The sequence below is a fragment of the Belonocnema kinseyi genome, chromosome 7, assembly GCF_010883055.1.
Source record: "Belonocnema kinseyi isolate 2016_QV_RU_SX_M_011 chromosome 7, B_treatae_v1, whole genome shotgun sequence".
NCBI lineage: Eukaryota > Metazoa > Arthropoda > Insecta > Hymenoptera > Cynipidae > Belonocnema > Belonocnema kinseyi.
Window position 1 is genome coordinate 98,067,303 of NC_046663.1, and position 18,698 is coordinate 98,086,000.

Sequence of the window (18,698 nt, forward strand, 5' to 3'; positions counted from 1 at the left end):
GCGCATACTTTGAATAAAATATTTGTTATCATTCTCTTGAAATAAATGTGTTTTTTTCTTGAAAAAATACCGGTTTCATATGTATACACCTGGTAGGTTCCCCAGCTTTTTTCTAGGATAATAAATATTTTGTCTTAAAAATGTGGGAAATGATAGCGAACATGCTAATGGACGTCCCCAAACACTTTTTTGTGGGTTTCTTCAAAAAAGTGTTAATTTAGCAAAATATGATTAATTTGCATAGCGCTTAGGAATTAGTATCGATTTTTTCAGTGTTAGATTTCCCCGGCTTTTTTCCTAGGATAAGAAATATTTGGTCTTCAAAATCTAAGAAATGATAGCGAACATGCTAACGGACGTCTCCGCACACTTTATTGTGTGTTTTTTCAAAAAAAGATTTGATATTGCTAACAACGTGTGTGTATTTTTCGAGGTTATGTGTGTTACAATTCTCCCGAGCGTTACTTCCAAACTACACAATATTTTTGGCCCAAAAAACTGACTTACAAATAAACATAGTAACTAATCTCCCGGAACTAACCTTGTTTGCAGGCAATCAAAAAAGTTTATTTCATAAACAATTTCCAAATTATCGGAAAGGCAGAGATGAAAAATGACACCTCAAAATAATGCACATGCATACAATTTTAATTTAGCACAATACATTTTTTTTGTTATTATCCCTCAAAAAAGAGTCCAGGGACGTCCGTTATGATATTTTATAGTATCTCCGAATTCAGTTTTTAAAAATTTTCATTTTTGTGGAAAAAAGCCGGGGGAACTGTACCCGATTGACCACACTACGAAATATCACATGCCCTTAAGTGAAGTTTGGAATTGTTTAATTATTGTTAACACTTGAAATTCGAATTAAATAATTTTGAAAGTTTACAATTAAAAAGCATATAATTTTGAAAGTGTTTAGAATAATTATGCTTTAAATGGTCACAATATTTAAAAGTCTTAAATTTTGAACGTTGAAATATGAGTGAGTTTTTTTTATGGAAATCTATTTTTTTAATAAAAAATTTATGCATTCACTTTGCATGTCACTTGATACTACATGTTATGATACTTATTAATAAGATTTTATTATCTTTGATATATCTATCATTTTAATTTAAAATTATAGTTTTGGATGCGCAATTCCAAAACAGTTTAATCTTTGAGGCCTTGAAACTAAGGTGTTTTTTGCTTCAAACCCTTAAATTCGAACATTTGAAATAATATTATAAAAATCTTGTTTTGTATTATTATTTTTTAATTTTCAATGAAATCTTAAAATGGTCTGATTTTTAGTCGAAGTATTAAACAAATAATTTTAAATTGAAAAATATTTGATTCGATTTCAAGAATAAATAATCATTCTAAAGTACGTGTTAAAAATTAAACGATTTGAAATTAAACAATTAAAACTTGTGTTGTTTAAAGTCAAAATTTATAAAAATTAAACTATTGGAATTGAATACTTTAGAAATGAAATAATATCTTTAATTTAGAATGCTTACAATTTTAGAGTAATGGATTTTCTTGTTGAACGCTCCATTTTTAAAATGTTCCTTTCATAAGTTTTAATTTTGCAATCGAAATTGGATTGGTAGAAATGTTAAAAGTTAAATTAATAATTTATAAATTATTAATTTTTAATACTATGCAAATTCGAATCCAAGAATCTTTTTTCTGAGTGTGGATTTAGATTTTGGAACCATTCATCTTTCAGCTGCTTAATTTATCAAATTTAAATGTTTAAATTTTTACACTTGAACGGAATTTAATTAAAAATCGTTTATTAGAAAAATTTTAGATGCTTCCATTTTATAATTTTAAAGAAAGAGAAATAACGATTTTTACCGGAAAAGACGGGGAAACGAAAATTATAAAAATAGTGTTCACCCTGATAACAAGATAAAGAAAAATCATTTCCCATTTCGTGTCTTCGAATTGCGATAGAGTAAACGTGAGATGAATGAAGTAATAAAGATTTGCATGTAAGTTTGTGAGTAAGCAGTACTTATACACATGCCTGAACTTGTCGCTCTTTATGTGCGGAGGCAGTTGATTTCCCGAGAGATTATCTGACCAGAGAGAACAAATCTTTCATACAAGCACAAGCAGAAAAGAAGGAAAGTGCTGGAAAAAATGAAAAAATTGTGCCTCTCAAATACACTAAAAGAAAACATTTATTTTGATTGAGTTAAAAATCTTATCTATAAAGAATCGTAAAAAATTAAGGATGTGCAGTTGCTACAGTCAATCTTATTGTCAATGAATCCTAATGATAATTTATAAAGTCGCAGAATAAATAGACTTACAGGGTAGCGGCCGCAGATAAGGGAAAACGTGGAAGTCAGGTGAAACATTGAAAATTCGATCTATTATATTTTTGGCTCAGAATTCATCTAGTTTGGTTCAAAATGCTATTAATTGGTAACAAATTTAATTTATTTAATTAAAAATTTAACTATCGCATTCAAAATTTATCTTTTTTGATCGTAAATTAAACTTTTTTTTTATTTCATCGTTTTGGGTTGAAAAATTATCAATTTTTGTTAAAAATTCGTCTCTTTTGGTTCAGTTTAAATGATTTTTATTTAAATTAAAATCTTTCTAAGTTGAAATATTAGCTATTACATTTGTCGCTATAAATAAATATTTTGTGGTTAAAAAGTTAACTATTTTGTTAAAAATTCATTTTTTTAAATTTAATAACTTGGTTGAAAGTTAAAGTACTTTGCGAACAATGCATTTTTTTAGAAAATTCACCATTTTCGTTAAAATTTTATCTCTGGTTAATAATTTCTTTTCATATTGATTGAAAAAACATTTTTTTCTCTCAAAATTTAACTATTCCATTTATAGTTTAAAAGTTTTCCTTATAAGTTGAAAGTTCAACCATTTCGTTGAAAATGCGTGTATTTACTTGAAGATTCTTCTTTTTGGGTTAAAAATGAATCTCTTTATTTGTAAGTGCATCGCTCTAAGTGGAAAATTCAACTATTTGGTTAAAACTTCAACCATTTTTGTTTAAATCACTTTATTTTTTGAAAAAGTAATCTTTTTTGGTCCGAAATTCAACTTGATATAACTTTGGCTAGTTAATCTTTTTGGTAGAGATGTCATCTTTCTTAGTTGAAAAGTCACCTTTTTTTGATAAAAATGAGATTTTTTTGTTTTAAATGTAACTTTCCGGATTTTAACTTCAACTTTCTTTTTAAAAATTCGTCTCCTTGACTTGAAAATTTAATCATGTATGAAACATTGGATCAAGTTACTGTAAACCGATTGGCGTTTTGTTGGTTTCCTGAATGGAATTTCCGGTGCATGGTTTTCCAACAAAAAAATTAAAATGTAATATCAAGTTTCACAATTCGAATTTCGATTTGATATTAAATAAACGGTTTCGTTTGATTAATATTTTTTGTCTGGAAAAGGCTTCATATCATGTAAAAATACTTTTTTGATCAACTGAACGCTGCTGTGGAATATTTTTTATTTTATTCATATTTATGAAGTCTGGTAGACTTATTTAGTAATAAGTGAACATATTTTTCTGTGGGTATGTTTTAATGTTTGATAATTTACCTTAATCACATATAATATAATGATCGATACAATGATAACCGAGAGATAACGCTATCTAACCTTATTTACAATATTACGGTTGTTGTCTTGTAAAATTTGTCTTCCATAATTATACACTATTAAATATTTTTTCTCTTTAATAGAATATGTTTGCGCTTCCAATAAATAAAATGATTGTTTAAGAGTACGTGAATTAACTCATTGAATGCCATTGACTTTTCTTCAATTGTTTTGGAATCGTATATACAAGCCTGTAAACTAATCCTATGATAAGTGATACTGTTTTTAGGATTTACCTGTATTGAGTGCACTGTTCAGGCTGATTATTTTATTTCCAACACCCAGATGACAATAAACAATTGAGAAACAGTTTGATTAATTCAACTGACTATTTCCATATAAAATGTGTCGATAATACGTTCAAGGATTTAGGTCAGTGGAATATTGGTTCGCTAAAAACCAATAGATTGCTCAAATAATTTTTGGTTTAAAAAGGTTGTCAACATTTCTTTAGAGAATATTATACCAGGCTCATAAAATATTTATAGATAAAGAATATTACAATTTTTTGTATCTTAGAATTTCCTGTAATTATTTCTAATGATTTAAAAAATCATTAATTTTGTATTAATCGTCGTTTAATTTTCTGTTTCAGATTTTCGCACGATTTGGCAAGGTTCTGAAAATTGTCACCTTCTCGAAAAATGGTTAGTACCAAATTTCTTAAATAGTATTGTAAAAACATATTTCAGGGAGAATATAAAAGTTTTTTAAAATGATTTTTCAATAATTGATGTAAAAAGATACAATCTTTATGCAATCTATTTCAATTTCCAATTTAAACGCTTACATCAATAACATTTTTAATTTAACCCTCCAGTTCCGAAACGTTCGTAATTAAAATATTATTTCAAACATTTTCCACGTTAAAATTTTAAATCGAACAAAACATAATGTATTTATGTTTATTTACTATATCATCAGTGTCAATATTCATTTATAGCGATTCTATTATCTGTTAAAATTAGTCTAAAATGTCAAACTTAATAGGTTTCAAAGATTTTCGCGGGTATTTTAAAAGAGTCCAAGAAATTTGAACCAAGTCCAAAAATGTGAAAGGATCCTAAACGGGTATCAAAGATATCAAAGGAGTTGTAAAGTTTCAAAGGATCTTAGATAATTTCAGAGAATATCTGGAAAACTTTTGGGAGCAAATGAAATTGAATAAAATTTTAAGAGGTTTCGTTATGGGCGTTTAGAGGTTTTCAAGGATTTAAACATCTTTAAAAGAATTTTTAAAGATGTTATAGGTTTCAAAATATTGTAGTAGATTGTACAAGACTTATGTTTTTAAAAATTTCAAACAATTTTAAAGTACACTTAAAAATATTCCGAGGAATTTTATGATATTTGAAAGAATTTAGTAGGATTAAGGGAAATTTCAAAAGACTTAATAATTTCTAAGCAATTAAGAATTTATTCGTATAATTTCAGATTAAGCATTTCGTATAGAATTTCAAGATATTTACTAATTTTTAAGGAATTGCAAATGATTTCATAAAATTTAAGATGATCTAAAAGATTTGAAAAAATTTTACGATATTTGCAAAATGTCAAGGGATGTCAAGGAATTTAACAATAATTGAGGGATTCACAGGATTTTAAAAGTAATCAAAAGTTTTTCTAATATTAAAAGTAATTTCTATATATTTTAAGGGATTTAAAAAATGAAGGGCTTAATATATTTCAGTGGATTTCCAAGCTTTTAGAGGATTTTTAGGGATTTTAAGGGGCTTTATTATATTTAATTGATTAGATTTATTAGATTTAAAGGACTTTTAGAAAATTGTCATGGATTTTGTAAATGTAAAGTAAGAATATCAATGATATTTTAAATAAGATTTCAAGGGATTTTAACGAATCTCTAGAGAACTCCAAGGAACAAATTAAATTAAATTTCAAGTAACTTCTAGTTAATCCGAAGGATTTTCACGGATTTGAGAGATTTCAAGGGATTTTTGCATATTTAAGTAATTCACAGGGTTTTAGAATTCAAGGGGTTTCTATGGATTACAAGTTATTTTGAAAATTGCATTGTTTTAACAAAATTTCCAGGAACTTGGTAACCCTAACAGATTTCAGATGTATCCTAAGAATTTGCTAAAGTTAGCTCTAATTTAAAAGTGAGGATTGTTAAAAATGATTCATAAATTCGATAATAATATTTTTATTAGTGATTGTAACTAATTTTGGAAGAGAACTGAAGGCGAACATTAGAAAAAGTATTTTAAGCTCAAATCGTTGACTTAGCGATAAGGTTTTATGTTTTTGTTTTCTCTTCAGGTAACATTTTCAATTATTATTTAATCCTGATGTTTTAAATTTCATTTTATTTCTTTAAAGATTCTCAACAATTATCTTTGATATGTTTATATTTTAAAAAATGTATTTAAGAAAAGATTTAAGATTTGTTCATATGGAGAATAGTATTGACAATTTAATTGTAAGTGCCATGTTTGTCTTATCCCTGATAATAACAATTCAGTATCATTAAATTGAATGTTTGGAATGAAGCTGCCGTCGTGGTCAGGACTACGGAAATTGTTTCCTTTGGTCGAATCTGGTTACATGTAATGTCTCACAGTTTGTGACCGTGGTGTCAAGCAACAATGGGATGTCGTCAGCAGCACTAAGCGACTAAAACCACTTGACCTCAAGTTCGTGGCTGCGAGGCAGTAGGCACCTCAAACCCCCTTTTGGTCTTTTGGACATAATCGAGGCAACGGGCTTCCGACGGGCTGTTTTGCTACCCGGCTCAGCTTTCTCACAATCTCAAATGTCGCTTATTTAATTACCTTACCACCCAATTAAGTCCGACCCATCCGTCGCTTTTATCTTGCGCACACAGGAAAACTTTTCACCTAATAAAGATAAACTCGAATTTCCTCAAAACAAATGATAATGAGCTTCTTCATTTTTAATTAAGAAGCTCATGATTATCAAGAAGCATTTGTTATGGATGAATTAACATAGTTCAAGCAATAAATGGGATATTTTCGGATTTGTGTCGCATCAAGAATTCCTGTTGATTTTCATACATGAAGTAACCTGATGCAACTAACGCGCTGCTAGAGCGACCTCATGATGTTTGTCATGTTTGACTGAACATCGCCTCTCTATCGGCCCTACGGCTCCCCGCATTACCAAATTTCCGAGGACAGCAATTATAGGAACTTACAAATCTAGTTTACCGAAATCCAGGTTCCAGTGCGTGTGTTTCAAATTACGTTGTTCAAAATGGAATAGCCGATAATATTTTAAAGAAAAAAAAAACGCCATTAATGATTATGATCGAATCAAATTTACCATTTTTTTCAAAGTAGAGAATACAAAATTACAGAGTCAACTTTTTGATATTTAAAAATGTGTTCATTTTCCTCGATTATAAATTTTTTCCCATGGAACTCAGGGAAAATTTAGGGAATTATTGTGAGAACCACTCTGAATAACACTCTAAATGACTTTCATCCTTAAATCACTTTTGAGTCAGTTTTTGAAGATAAAGTCACTTCTTAATTGACTAATGGGTTTTTTTTTGTGACGGAAAAAGTTTACCATATTTTGCTAGGGTTTTCCAGGAGTTTAAGTTGAATTTTGAGAATGGGCAAAAATGAGAAATTAGGCAGGTGTTTCTAACTCACTATCTCAGTCTCTATTTATTAAAAATAGGTATTTTCTCTAGAACTCATTTAATGTAGAATTTAATAATCCTTCTAATGCTTTTTCAGAAATTATTATACCTTTCTTTATTCCGGAGATATCCTGTGCGAAGTGAGTGAATTTGAGGCCTTGGATGGAAAAAGAGCACATAAGCCAAAGTAGCGTTTCGAGAAAATTAAGGAGAAAGTTTTTCTTCTAGTATAAGTACGTGGAAATTTGTACAATATATAAACTGTATTTTGCAATAGTCATAGTAACTTATCCTTTAAAGAATTCATACGCAAAATGATTACTTAAGCATGTTAACTTTTTAATATTACAGTTTAAAAAAATTAGGTTATACCATATGCCCTTTTTCCGTAAATGGAATAATATCTTTAAAAAAGTTAATATATCGGTTTTTTTTATTGAAATAAGGAAATTCGGAATGAGTTCTCATGTCTTTCAATTTCTAGGAAGATCTAGCTAATGCTATTACTCACATTTAAAGCTTCTAGAACATTTTTTCGAACACTTTATGGTCTTTTTCACAATATTGGTCATTTAATCATTTTTCAGTCTTCTGCTTCTTCCTAAGATGACATGATTTCGTCTTCATTAGCTTCATTAGTTTCTTTCACGAATACGTTATAATTAAGTGCGGCATATTAGCTATTTAATTTTACTGCAGTAGGTCGAGGCGCGCTGACCTTGTAATGTTTATAACTCAGGTAAACATGCGTATTTTAAAATATCCTTTATATGATATATGTAAAAGGCACGCCTGCGTCGTTTAACGTAATTTACGGGCAAATGGCATATGGTCCTATGTGCCCTTCTTCCATCCGAAGCCTCAATTGTTAGTATTATAGGTGGTATCGTACTCCTGGATGGTACTGTATTTCAAAATATTCCAAGAAACTTTTGATATATTTCAATAAATTTGAGAGTATTTCAAAAAATTCCACGGAATATTGAAGAAGATTTAAAAATCTTAAATGAATTACGAAAGATTTCAAAGAATTAAAAATATTTGAGGGCATTTTAAAAGATTCCAATGATTTTGCAATTGATTTTAATAATTTGAATGGATTTAAAAGAATTTTACATATTTTTAAATATTACAAGGAATTTCAGAATATTTGAATGGATTTGAAATATTGTAAAATAAAAAAAATCCAATAATTTAAAAGTTTCAAGAGATTTGCAAAAATTGTCAAGGAATTTCCTAGAATTTGAATGATTTGAAGAAATTGACTAAATTCAATCAATTCTACTTAATTCAGTCTATTACCATTTTTGTTAGTTCAATCTTTTGAATTACCTGGCGTTTTTTTAATTCATCGAAAAACTGCTGAATTCAGTTAATTTCGTCATATTTTATAATTGTTCTCAATTCACTTGACTTTTTTATTTTACCTTGGATTTTTATATATTTCATTGAATTCTTCTCATGTTATATAATTTTCTAATTCATTTTTATGCAGATGCAATTGTTTTAAAGTCAATATCACTAGTTTCTTTTTGGGTTAATTATTATCAGTCAGTTTGGCTAACATTTTCACTGAAAATTGTTTTATTTCATAAAATATTCTATATATATTGAACATTAAGTTTTTTGGCCAACCTCTCAAAATGAATTGAAAATAAATTCAGGATCCAAAAGAAGGAAACTAATCTTGTAAATAACAAACTCAAGTAGTAAAGTATGAAATTTTATCCTCAGGTGCATTCTCTGATGTTTATCTCTCTCCCATTGATGTGTGTGTTTAAGGAGAGAGTTATGGTCTATCGAGGACGAAATATGATGAAACGTACCAACATTTTTACCAGAATTTTTCTCCGTTTCAGGTTCCTTCCAAGCTCTCATACAATATCCGGACATGCTTTCGGCACAGAATGCTAAATTCGTAAGTATCTCTTCCTATCTCGTAAATTTGCTCTCTCGTGTTTGGTAAAGTTCCAGTTTCTAGGAACTTCCTTCCCCGAGGATATCGGAATGTACCCTGTTTTCGATTTATATCTCTAATCTACTAATAAATATAGTCTTATTAAGCAAAATTGACCTTCCAGAGAAACGAGAAATTAAGTATCATAAAATACGAATGGTCACCCATAGATATAATCTATTTTTCGTGAGGGAACGTCCGTTAATAACGTAAGGTTGATTTTAAAAATTGTAGAGCTCTTTTACGTCCTACAGTAAGGATTTGCAAGATTTGTATGACCCTCCCCCCCGCCCTTATTTCTAAAAATTTTATAATAAATTATATTTCAAGGGATTTCAAAAGACTTCTAAGATTTCCTGTAATATGAAAGTATTTGAATAGATTTCACAGGATTTAGAGTTATTTCAAAGAACTAAAAAATATTACAAAGAATAGAAAATGTTTATGAAGTTCAACGAGGTTTCCAAAGTTTTCTAGGGAATTTCAAAAGATTTCAAGGCATTAGAAAATGTTCAGAGCAGGATTTCAAATGATTTAAAAAAATGTCAACAGTTTGAAGAAATGAAGTAGTAAAATTTCACAGTTAATGCAATTTTTTAAAGGGATATTACAATATTTTAAGGGACTTTCAGGAGTGAAATCAGATTTCCAGAAATTTTAATCGATTTCGAAGGATTTCAAGAGATACCGAAGGATTTTGATGGATTCTAAGGAATTAATAAGGATTTTACGGATTTTTAGGGATTTAAACAGATTTCATATGGCATTCAAAGATTTAAGAGAATTGGAAAATATCTGCAAAGATTTCAAAGTATTTTAAGAGATTTATTGGGATTTCAATGATTTCGCGGGATATTGTAAGGGATTTCAAGAGATTTAAAAAAATATCAAAGTATATCTACGGAATTCAAAAGGATTTCCTAAAATCATAAAGTGCCTTAAGGGATTTCGAGAAATTTGTATAGCTTTTAAAAAATTGTAATTAAATGTTATAGGATTTTTATGATTTCAAGCGATTTCAAAAGATTTGAAAGATTTCCAATTGTTTGAAACGATTTAAAAAAATTTAAAAAGATTTTAAGGCATTTCAAATGACTACAAAGTATTTCAAACAATTACACAAATTTTGCGTAAGATTTGAAGCGATTACAAAAGTTGTAGGATGTTACCAAAGATTGTAAGGGATTTTAAGATATTTTAAGGGATTTTAAATTACTACAAAATATTACGAAGAATTGCAACATTTTTGCGGAATTTAATTAAATTTTTTGTTATTTAATGAGATTTTAAGGGATTAGAACAGTTTTAGGGCATTGCAAATGATTTTAGGGAATTTCAAGGAATTTTAAGAGATTTTTTAAACATCTTAAAGATTTTAAAGGGATTTTAGCGGACTTTAGAATATTTTAAGCAGTTTCGATCATTCAGAATGCTGTAAACAATCTTAAGGGATTTCCAGGAATTTTTATGGATTTTAATATACATATATTAAGGGTCTTCTTCTAAAAGATTCTCACTGATTTAAAAGATTTCAATACACTCTAAAGGGATATCAAAGACATCAAGGGATCTCGTAATATTTGAAAGTATTTCACGGAATACTTGTAAATATTTTAACCGATTTTGAGAGATTTTAAAGAAAATTGTAAGAATTGTAAGATTGCAATGTTTTCAAACAATTTCACAGAATCTCAAAGTGTTTTAAGTGGTTTACACAGTTTTTAAAGGAGTTAAGAGATACTAAAGTATTTTTACGAATTTTTCTAGGATGTCAGGGGATATTTTAATTAGGTTTTCAACGTTTGAAGGGACTTGAAGGAATATCATAAAAACTCATCAGATTTCATGGGTTTTCAAGAGATTTTTAAAGATTTGAAATGATTTTAAGGGATTTTTCGAATTTTGAAATATTTAAAGTTGTTCCAGTAATTTCATTGAATTTCGAAGAATTTCAGTTGATTCCAAAAGATTCAAAATTAGATCAACAGATTTCAGAAGATGTGACCAAATTTTGAAGGATTTAAAGTCATTTACGCATGATTTAAAAAAATGTTAGGAATTGAGAAAAGTTTCAAAGGAATTCACTGGGTTCCAAATCATTGCAAAGATGCCCAGGTATTCCGTAAGATTTAATGAAATGTGTACTCCACATTCATAGAGAGTATGTAATATAAATTATTACATAATAAAAAAGAAATAATATAAATAATGAAATGTGTATATAAGCTTAAAAAAATTCAATATCCAAAACAGATGCCAAGTAGCATATTGAAAATAATATGCCCGCTTCGCGGGCACATTCTCGCTGCGCGCTGGGCACGCTGCGCTTCGCGTCAAGTTTGAGCGCGTCTAGGGCGCGCGGGTACGCCCTCGCGCTTCGCGCTCGTCTGCGTACGTTTAATGCGTACACTTTAACTACATTTTTTCAAATATTGTGAATACTATAACTTAAATCGAAAACTATGATTTAAACTTCTAAGGAATTACAGCCATAAATTGTAACTAAAATTTTTTCGATTTGATTTTAAAGAGGGTTCTCAAAGCACCTGCGGCTTTGACGATTACATTTTCATTACGAAACTCGCGCTCGATAATTCGTGTCCACTTCAAAAACTTCATCAAAATAATTTGTAAATCTTTTTAAAATCTACTAAAAAAAACGATTTAAACTTATGGATCTCTTACAAAATCAAAATTGCATATCTTTTAAAATGATTCAACTTTTTGGAAATTTTGTCTAATTAAAAAATTTCATGATAATAGTTTCGAAAAACATTTATTTTACATCTAGTACAAATTTGGATTTATATTTCCTAAACTATTAAATTATTTGTTTTTCCTTTTTTAGAAAATTTTCATAATGTTGAAAAGCATATAAATTTTTGAAGTTTTATCGAATTTAAAAATGTCATTAGGATAATTTGCCATTCTTTTTGACGTGTATCAGAAAATTTGACAAAAATTTCTAAAACTCACAAAAAATTTTTATTGAAATTTTGAAAAAGCTGAAACTTTCTGAATTTTTGTCTAATCGAAAAATTTAACTGGCATAGTTTCTAAATATATTTGATATCTAGTGATGAATTCGGATGAAATTCTCTAATCTTTTAGAAAAATATTTATTTTTCTGAACATTAAAAAATTTTTTTTAAGTACATAACTTTTCTAATTTTCATCGAAATAAAAGATTTTATTTAGATAATTTGCAATTCTTCCACCTATCTATAAGAAATTTTAACAACAAATTTCAAATTTGAAAAACAAAAAATTTTCAAATTTTGAAAATGCTCTAAATTTTTTAATTTTATTTGAAAATATTTGCTTAACGAACTTAGCCTTCAGTTTGGGAAATTTAAGAAGTGTATCAAAGGCTGACTTGATTGGACAAATCCTTCAAAAGTTAGAGCACCTACAACATTCAGTTAAACCATACGTACAGTTATACAGACAGACATAGAGATAGGCCGACACCGATGAAATTTTATGATTTTCGGATTCTGTGAGTGCCGAAACGTAAAGATCCGTTAAAAACCAGAGACCGAAAATTTGGACGATTATATTACACTCTCATGAATGAGAATGTAAAAATAGAAAGAGGGAACGTACGTAGGAAATTCTTTGAACTCCCCACCCCCTCCCCAGTAAGGATTCCTTAAATTTTCCGGGCCCCTTTCTCCCAGAAAAAGCCTTACATAATTAATCGACCTTCTTCAATCAGTTTTAATAATAACAATTCAGTTTTCTCATAATTCAGTTTTACATAAATGATTCTGTTTATAATAAAAACCAAACCACTAAAACTAGCTTAAAACAGAAATACGATTTCATTCCTAAGCTTTCAAAAAAGGTTGAAATTGAAATAGTTAAAAAGTTCATTTTCCCTTTTGTCTGTAAAAGTTCGGCTCCTGTTTGTTTGGCAAACGAAAAACAGCTTTGAAATTTTATTCTGTTTTTTTTGTCCACGATTTCGAGTGATGCCGAAGTAACTTGTTATTTTTCTTTCTATCTCGGGAAACACAGGAATTACATTTATCGACTAACATTCTCCCCTCTTGCGTCTTTTTTTTCGTTAAATTCAGCGGAGAAAAAGTCAATTACGTAGAGTCAGTGTATCAGAAAGGCTTTTCAACGAGCTAGTTTCTCGTGAAAGGGCCTGGGGGTTATGCCTTTGTTGAATCTGCCGTATACAAAATACGCGCTATCGGCCTCATTTCCTTTACAGATCCCACACAACATGGATGAAATGTGAAGGTGGTAAATGTAAAAGCCAAACTGGCGAACACGACCAATCGTTGTAAGCGGATAAATTTATAATCTGCAATCTCACAAACGCTAAATTTTGTTACTGATGAAGATGAAAAGGGCTCAACAAAGCCGAGGATTGGAGCTTTTTGTTTTAATTCGCTTCGCAAAAAAAGTTTAGAAACATTTTTTTAAATTATAAATTCATGGGATGCCCGCTGAACCGGAAATTATGAAAACCGGGAAATAAAATTTATTTTTTGTCCAACAATTTTGCAGATTTTTAGTGGAAAAATCTAACCAGCCACTTGAAATACCACAAATTCCTTATCACATATAATACAATTTAAAATAAGTGTTTTCCTCTTTTCATCATTTTTAACTACTTGAAGGGGGGGGGGGGTATTTTCAATATTTTTTCATAATTGGAAGAGGGAAAATTTCAATAAATTTGACAAATGTTTGCACCCTGGGGCAAAAACCCCAGGAAAAAGCGGATCGGATGTAATTTTCTTCTTTCATCTCTAGAAGTAAAAATAATTTCAGCTCATTTTCTGGAATTTTCAAACCCCCGACAGCCTGTCAATACTTACATTTCTTTTCTACCTTTCAAAATTTTTCCTTTTCCTGAAACGAATAGAACAACCTGAACAAACTGAAAGAAATTCTTTTTGTAGATTTAAGTTTACCTTTTCCAACAAATTGAAAATTTAGCTATAAGTCTTGAGTTACTCTATCTTCTTGGAAATTGAGCAATAAATCTTCCACATCTGTTTCGAAATCTCCTAAGCGTATTGTAAAATAGCTTTCATAGTCTTGTTCATCAATCATTCCAATAAAAATGTAAGATATATATATATATAACAGTACCCCTTATCGAAGAAATCCTTCATTAATATTAATATATCGCAATTTATAAAAGTTGTGTAACGAAAGACATCATTGTTATTGAATATCTAATTGGCTTTTGAATGATTTGAAATTGCTCCATTCATTACATTTGAAATTAAAAAATAAAATCGGCAGCTAACACTCAATTTTGTTATCTAATTTATATAATAATCATCTAATTTATTGAGAGAATATAATTTAACTTCATTATGTAAAAATGTCACAACATTTTGGAAGATATCTTTGGGTTTGCTCAAGTTTTTAAAAATTTCAATGTTTCCGAGTTATTTCGAATTATATCAAGTGATTCCAACTGACTTTAAAAGATTTCAAGGAATTTCGAAAGAACTTTGACTAATTTAAGCGATTACGAAGAATATTATGGTATTTCAAAGCAGCTAAAAAGATTTCAAGTGATTTCAAATAATTGTTAGAAATTCAAAGAAATTTAAAATATTTTTTCAGGGATTTTCGAAGTATTTAAAAAGTTTTTAAGATATTTCAAAGCATACACATTGAATTCAATACAAATCCTTTAAATTCCTAAGATTTTAACCCGAAACACATTGAATTTTTAACAAAACAGTTATTACGAATTAAAAAAAAAAACATATGCATTGATAGCCAAATAGATGAAATTTCCAGTAAAAAAAACGAGTTTTACAAAAAATAGTTCAGGTTGTACCAAATACTAAAATTTTCATGCCAAAAAGACGCATTTTTTTCTGACTTTTAAGTTATCTAATGTAAGTTACTTTTCAACTAAGAAGGATACATTTTCAACGAGTAAAGATGAGTTTTTTACCCTAGAAGATGAATTTTCGATAAAAAAAGGATGAATTTGTAACATCATAGTTAAATGTTCGACCAAAAATAATTGCTTTAACAAAACTGTTACATTTTTCAAAAATTATTAGATTTGTAACAAAACAGTTGAATTTTCACCATACACGTATACATTTTCAATCAAATGGTCGAATTTTGAAACAGAAACGATTAAAATTCAATAAAACATTAAAATTTTTAAGAAAAAACGATACCTTTTTTAAATGACAGTTCAAATTTAATTAAAAAACTTCATTTTTAACCAAGAAAGATGCCTTTTTTACCATGCAAGATAAATTTTCAACAATAAAAACTCGTTTTTAATCTAGGAAAATGATCTTTTAAGAAGATCGTTGAATTATTAACCAAAAAGTGAAATTTCAACAAACAAGACTAATTTTCTACACAAAAAGACGACATTTTAACAAAATATATCAATTTTGTAACAATTAGTTGAATTTTTAACTTATACAATATCCAGGGTAAAGTTTGAACCAAAAGTGGAGTAGTTAAATTTTCAGATAAAAATCATGATAAAAAATAACTTTGAAATAAGAAGCCGAATTTTCACCAAAATTGTTAAATTATAAACCAAAAAGATGAATTTTCGACCATGAATATTGATGTTTTATAAAAAAAAAACACGAATTTCCAATGTATCCAATATACAGGATAAAGTTTTGAACAAGCATGAAATAGTTAAATTTTTGGATTGAAAAAAAAAGTATTTCAACTTGAAGTCAAACAATAAACTTTTCAATAAACAAAGTTGAATTCTCAATGAAGCATACAACAGCTGATATTTCAACCAAACAATTGAATTTGTATCCAAAAATGGTATAGTTTAATTGTCAGTTTAAGGAATTTATATTCAACCTAACATGAAACAATTTTTTATCTAATCGAAAACAAGTTTTTATCTACTTAATTTTCAACCAAAGATATTCTACTAAAAAAAATGTAACAAACAGGTTGAACTTTTGATAAAAAGATTACTTTTTAACTATATGGTTGCATTTTTAAATAAAATAATTTAGTTTTCAACCAAATAATATCATTTTTAACCAGACTAGATGAATTTGGAACCAAAAATATAATCGTAGCCTCTTCAATTAATAAAGAGGAGTTTTACCAAAAAATATAGATCGAACTTCTGATTGGGCTTACCTTCTAAATGTTTTTTAGTTCCGTAACTTTATTTATACTTTTACCCCTCCCCCTCTTTGATTTTAAACTTAATTCTAAGCCCCTCCTTCCCCCTTAAACTGGCAACGTAGATTATGGAAAGTACTGTCAGCCCACTTTTTCTTTAGGAGTACACCACTGGTAAGAACCCTGTAATATACGAATGAAAATATGAGGGTTGAAACGGCTCAATTGTAATAAGTTAATTAGTATATGCTTATAAACAGAAATTTGATTCTTTGTATTCGGTTATTGTTGGTTGGGAATTATAAATAAAATTCATTGATGTAGGCGAACAACCTATTTACCCCCAGCAACCTATTTACTCACGCATAACAAAACGAAACAGAGCATATAAGTCAAACAAACTCTGCCATCGAGTTAAACCACCACCATGCCATTGTGCGGCGGCCGTTACTGGATTATTAATGAAAACCAAATAGCGCAAGCTACCGTCGCATAGCTCGCTGGCGCACCTGCGGTTTCTAGTTTTCCTGGTTGCTCGTAAACCGACCGTAACTTTCATTAGCACCGGTATTACTCTCTAGCATTTCTTCTTTGCTAGCAACCTCTTTAATCTTGATCTTGATCCTTATCTTTATCATCGACACCACTGAGAAATACACTTTATATCAATGTTCCATAAAGAAGTACTCCAGGGCTCAAAACCGATTTGCTAAAGCCAATATCCATGTTTATTGTTTATTGTACGATTTAATGGTTTATTAACTTCTGATAGCTTGTACATTGTAACTTTTCTTTAATACCTTAAGAGGGTAAAGTCAGGGTAAATTTAGTTTTTTTTTTTTTGGCAAAATTCAGAAAATTCCTGTAATTAGCACTTTAAGTAACTGTCAAGAAATACCATGGCTGTTGTACAGTCACTTTTAATCACTTTGTTTCTCAAATCACTTTTTAGTCACCTTGAAAATTGAAAATCGCTTTAGTCATTTTTTTTCAGTCAATGACTCCATGAATTGAATTTGAAACACACATTTGAATTGAAGGTTCCGCGGTCTAAACCTGTTAACTGACATTTCATGAATTTTACACGGCGAAGAGAAATTTAGACCGCGGAACTATGTATGTTCCAGAAAATAAAAAATAAAAATTTCAGTTAACAGGTTTAGACCGCGGACCCTTCAATTAGGGTCTATAAATGTTTCTCAAATGTCCTGAATTCTTTTCAAATATTTTAGGGTATAGTAATTAGCAATTTCACACTTAACTGCACTAATTTAAAAAAATTAGTTTTTAATAAAGCTTACATATTCAGTTGAATATTCTTATAGAAAAAATTTGACGAAATGAGTCAATTAGCAGTATTAAACATTTTCATTTTAACCGGCCAAGGTTATGATTTTGATCTTTATAATTTATCATCAGATTACGTACAATTCAAATCTGCTTATTCAGTAAATAATAATTGAAATTATCATTATTTTACAAAAATCATAAAAACTCAAATTGTTGTTATTTTTTTTATTTCTGAAATTGCGTGAGATTGGTACAATCGGTACGGGATTGTTAATCTTCATACCATCTAACTTGGCTTATGTTGTCAGATAAATGTAAAATTTTTTCATTTGTTATTCCTAAAAATGATATATTTTCCGAGTGACTTCTTAACACAAACAAAATGTTTGACTTGTAATAACTTCAAATTGACACTATTTTTTTATTTCTTTTTTTTTTAAAAACTTTAGGTTTAAGTTTCCATTACTGTTGATTACACAGCCACACAAAAAAAGTGTGCGGATCTGGTAACAAGACACACGTATTCCTATGGATTTTGGGGCGCTGAATTCAAATTCGGTATCAAAAATCAGCCATCACGTCATGGTTTAGCCATAACCTCAAAAAATGACGGAAAAGCATGCACTGAGGCAAATAAATTTCAAAATAATGCCAGTGATGCAAATTTTCACTTCAAAAATATGTCGACAACTGTGAAGGATCAACCCTTACCTGATATCAACTTGTTCAACCTAACTTTACCCAACGGAACCTGACCTCACCTAACCTGAATTAACAGAAATTTATTGAACTACACGTAAAGCTCTGGAAGCATATTTTCCCAGTAGTAAATGTATGCTACATCGAATGGGTCAACTCGAGCCTAACCTAGAAATAAATCTAACCTAGCCTAACCTAACCTCACGAAACACAATTAAACTAATTGTGTTGTCCCGTTGTGTTTGCGGTACCGTTTGAATCAGCTTTGGCTTAACCTGCAAAGAGGTCAAACCTATCCTAACCTAAAAAAACCTAACCTAACCTAACTTAACTTCACGTAACACAATTAAACTCATTGTGTTGTCCCGT

At 29.1% G+C, this 18,698-nt stretch overlaps 1 protein-coding gene across 5 annotated transcripts in view; it reads left to right on the forward strand.

Moving 5' to 3' along the window:
* The window catches only part of LOC117177570 (polypyrimidine tract-binding protein 1), a 636,848-nt gene that overhangs the window by 592,983 nt on the left and 25,167 nt on the right, over window positions 1-18,698 (forward strand). For all 5 annotated transcript variants that reach the window (XM_033368386.1, XM_033368387.1, XM_033368388.1 and 2 more), the window contains exons 7-8: window positions 4,238-4,289; window positions 9,133-9,191. In XM_033368386.1, coding sequence (XP_033224277.1) covers window positions 4,238-4,289; window positions 9,133-9,191 — 111 coding nt within the window. The remainder of the gene's footprint in view (window positions 1-4,237; window positions 4,290-9,132; window positions 9,192-18,698) is intronic.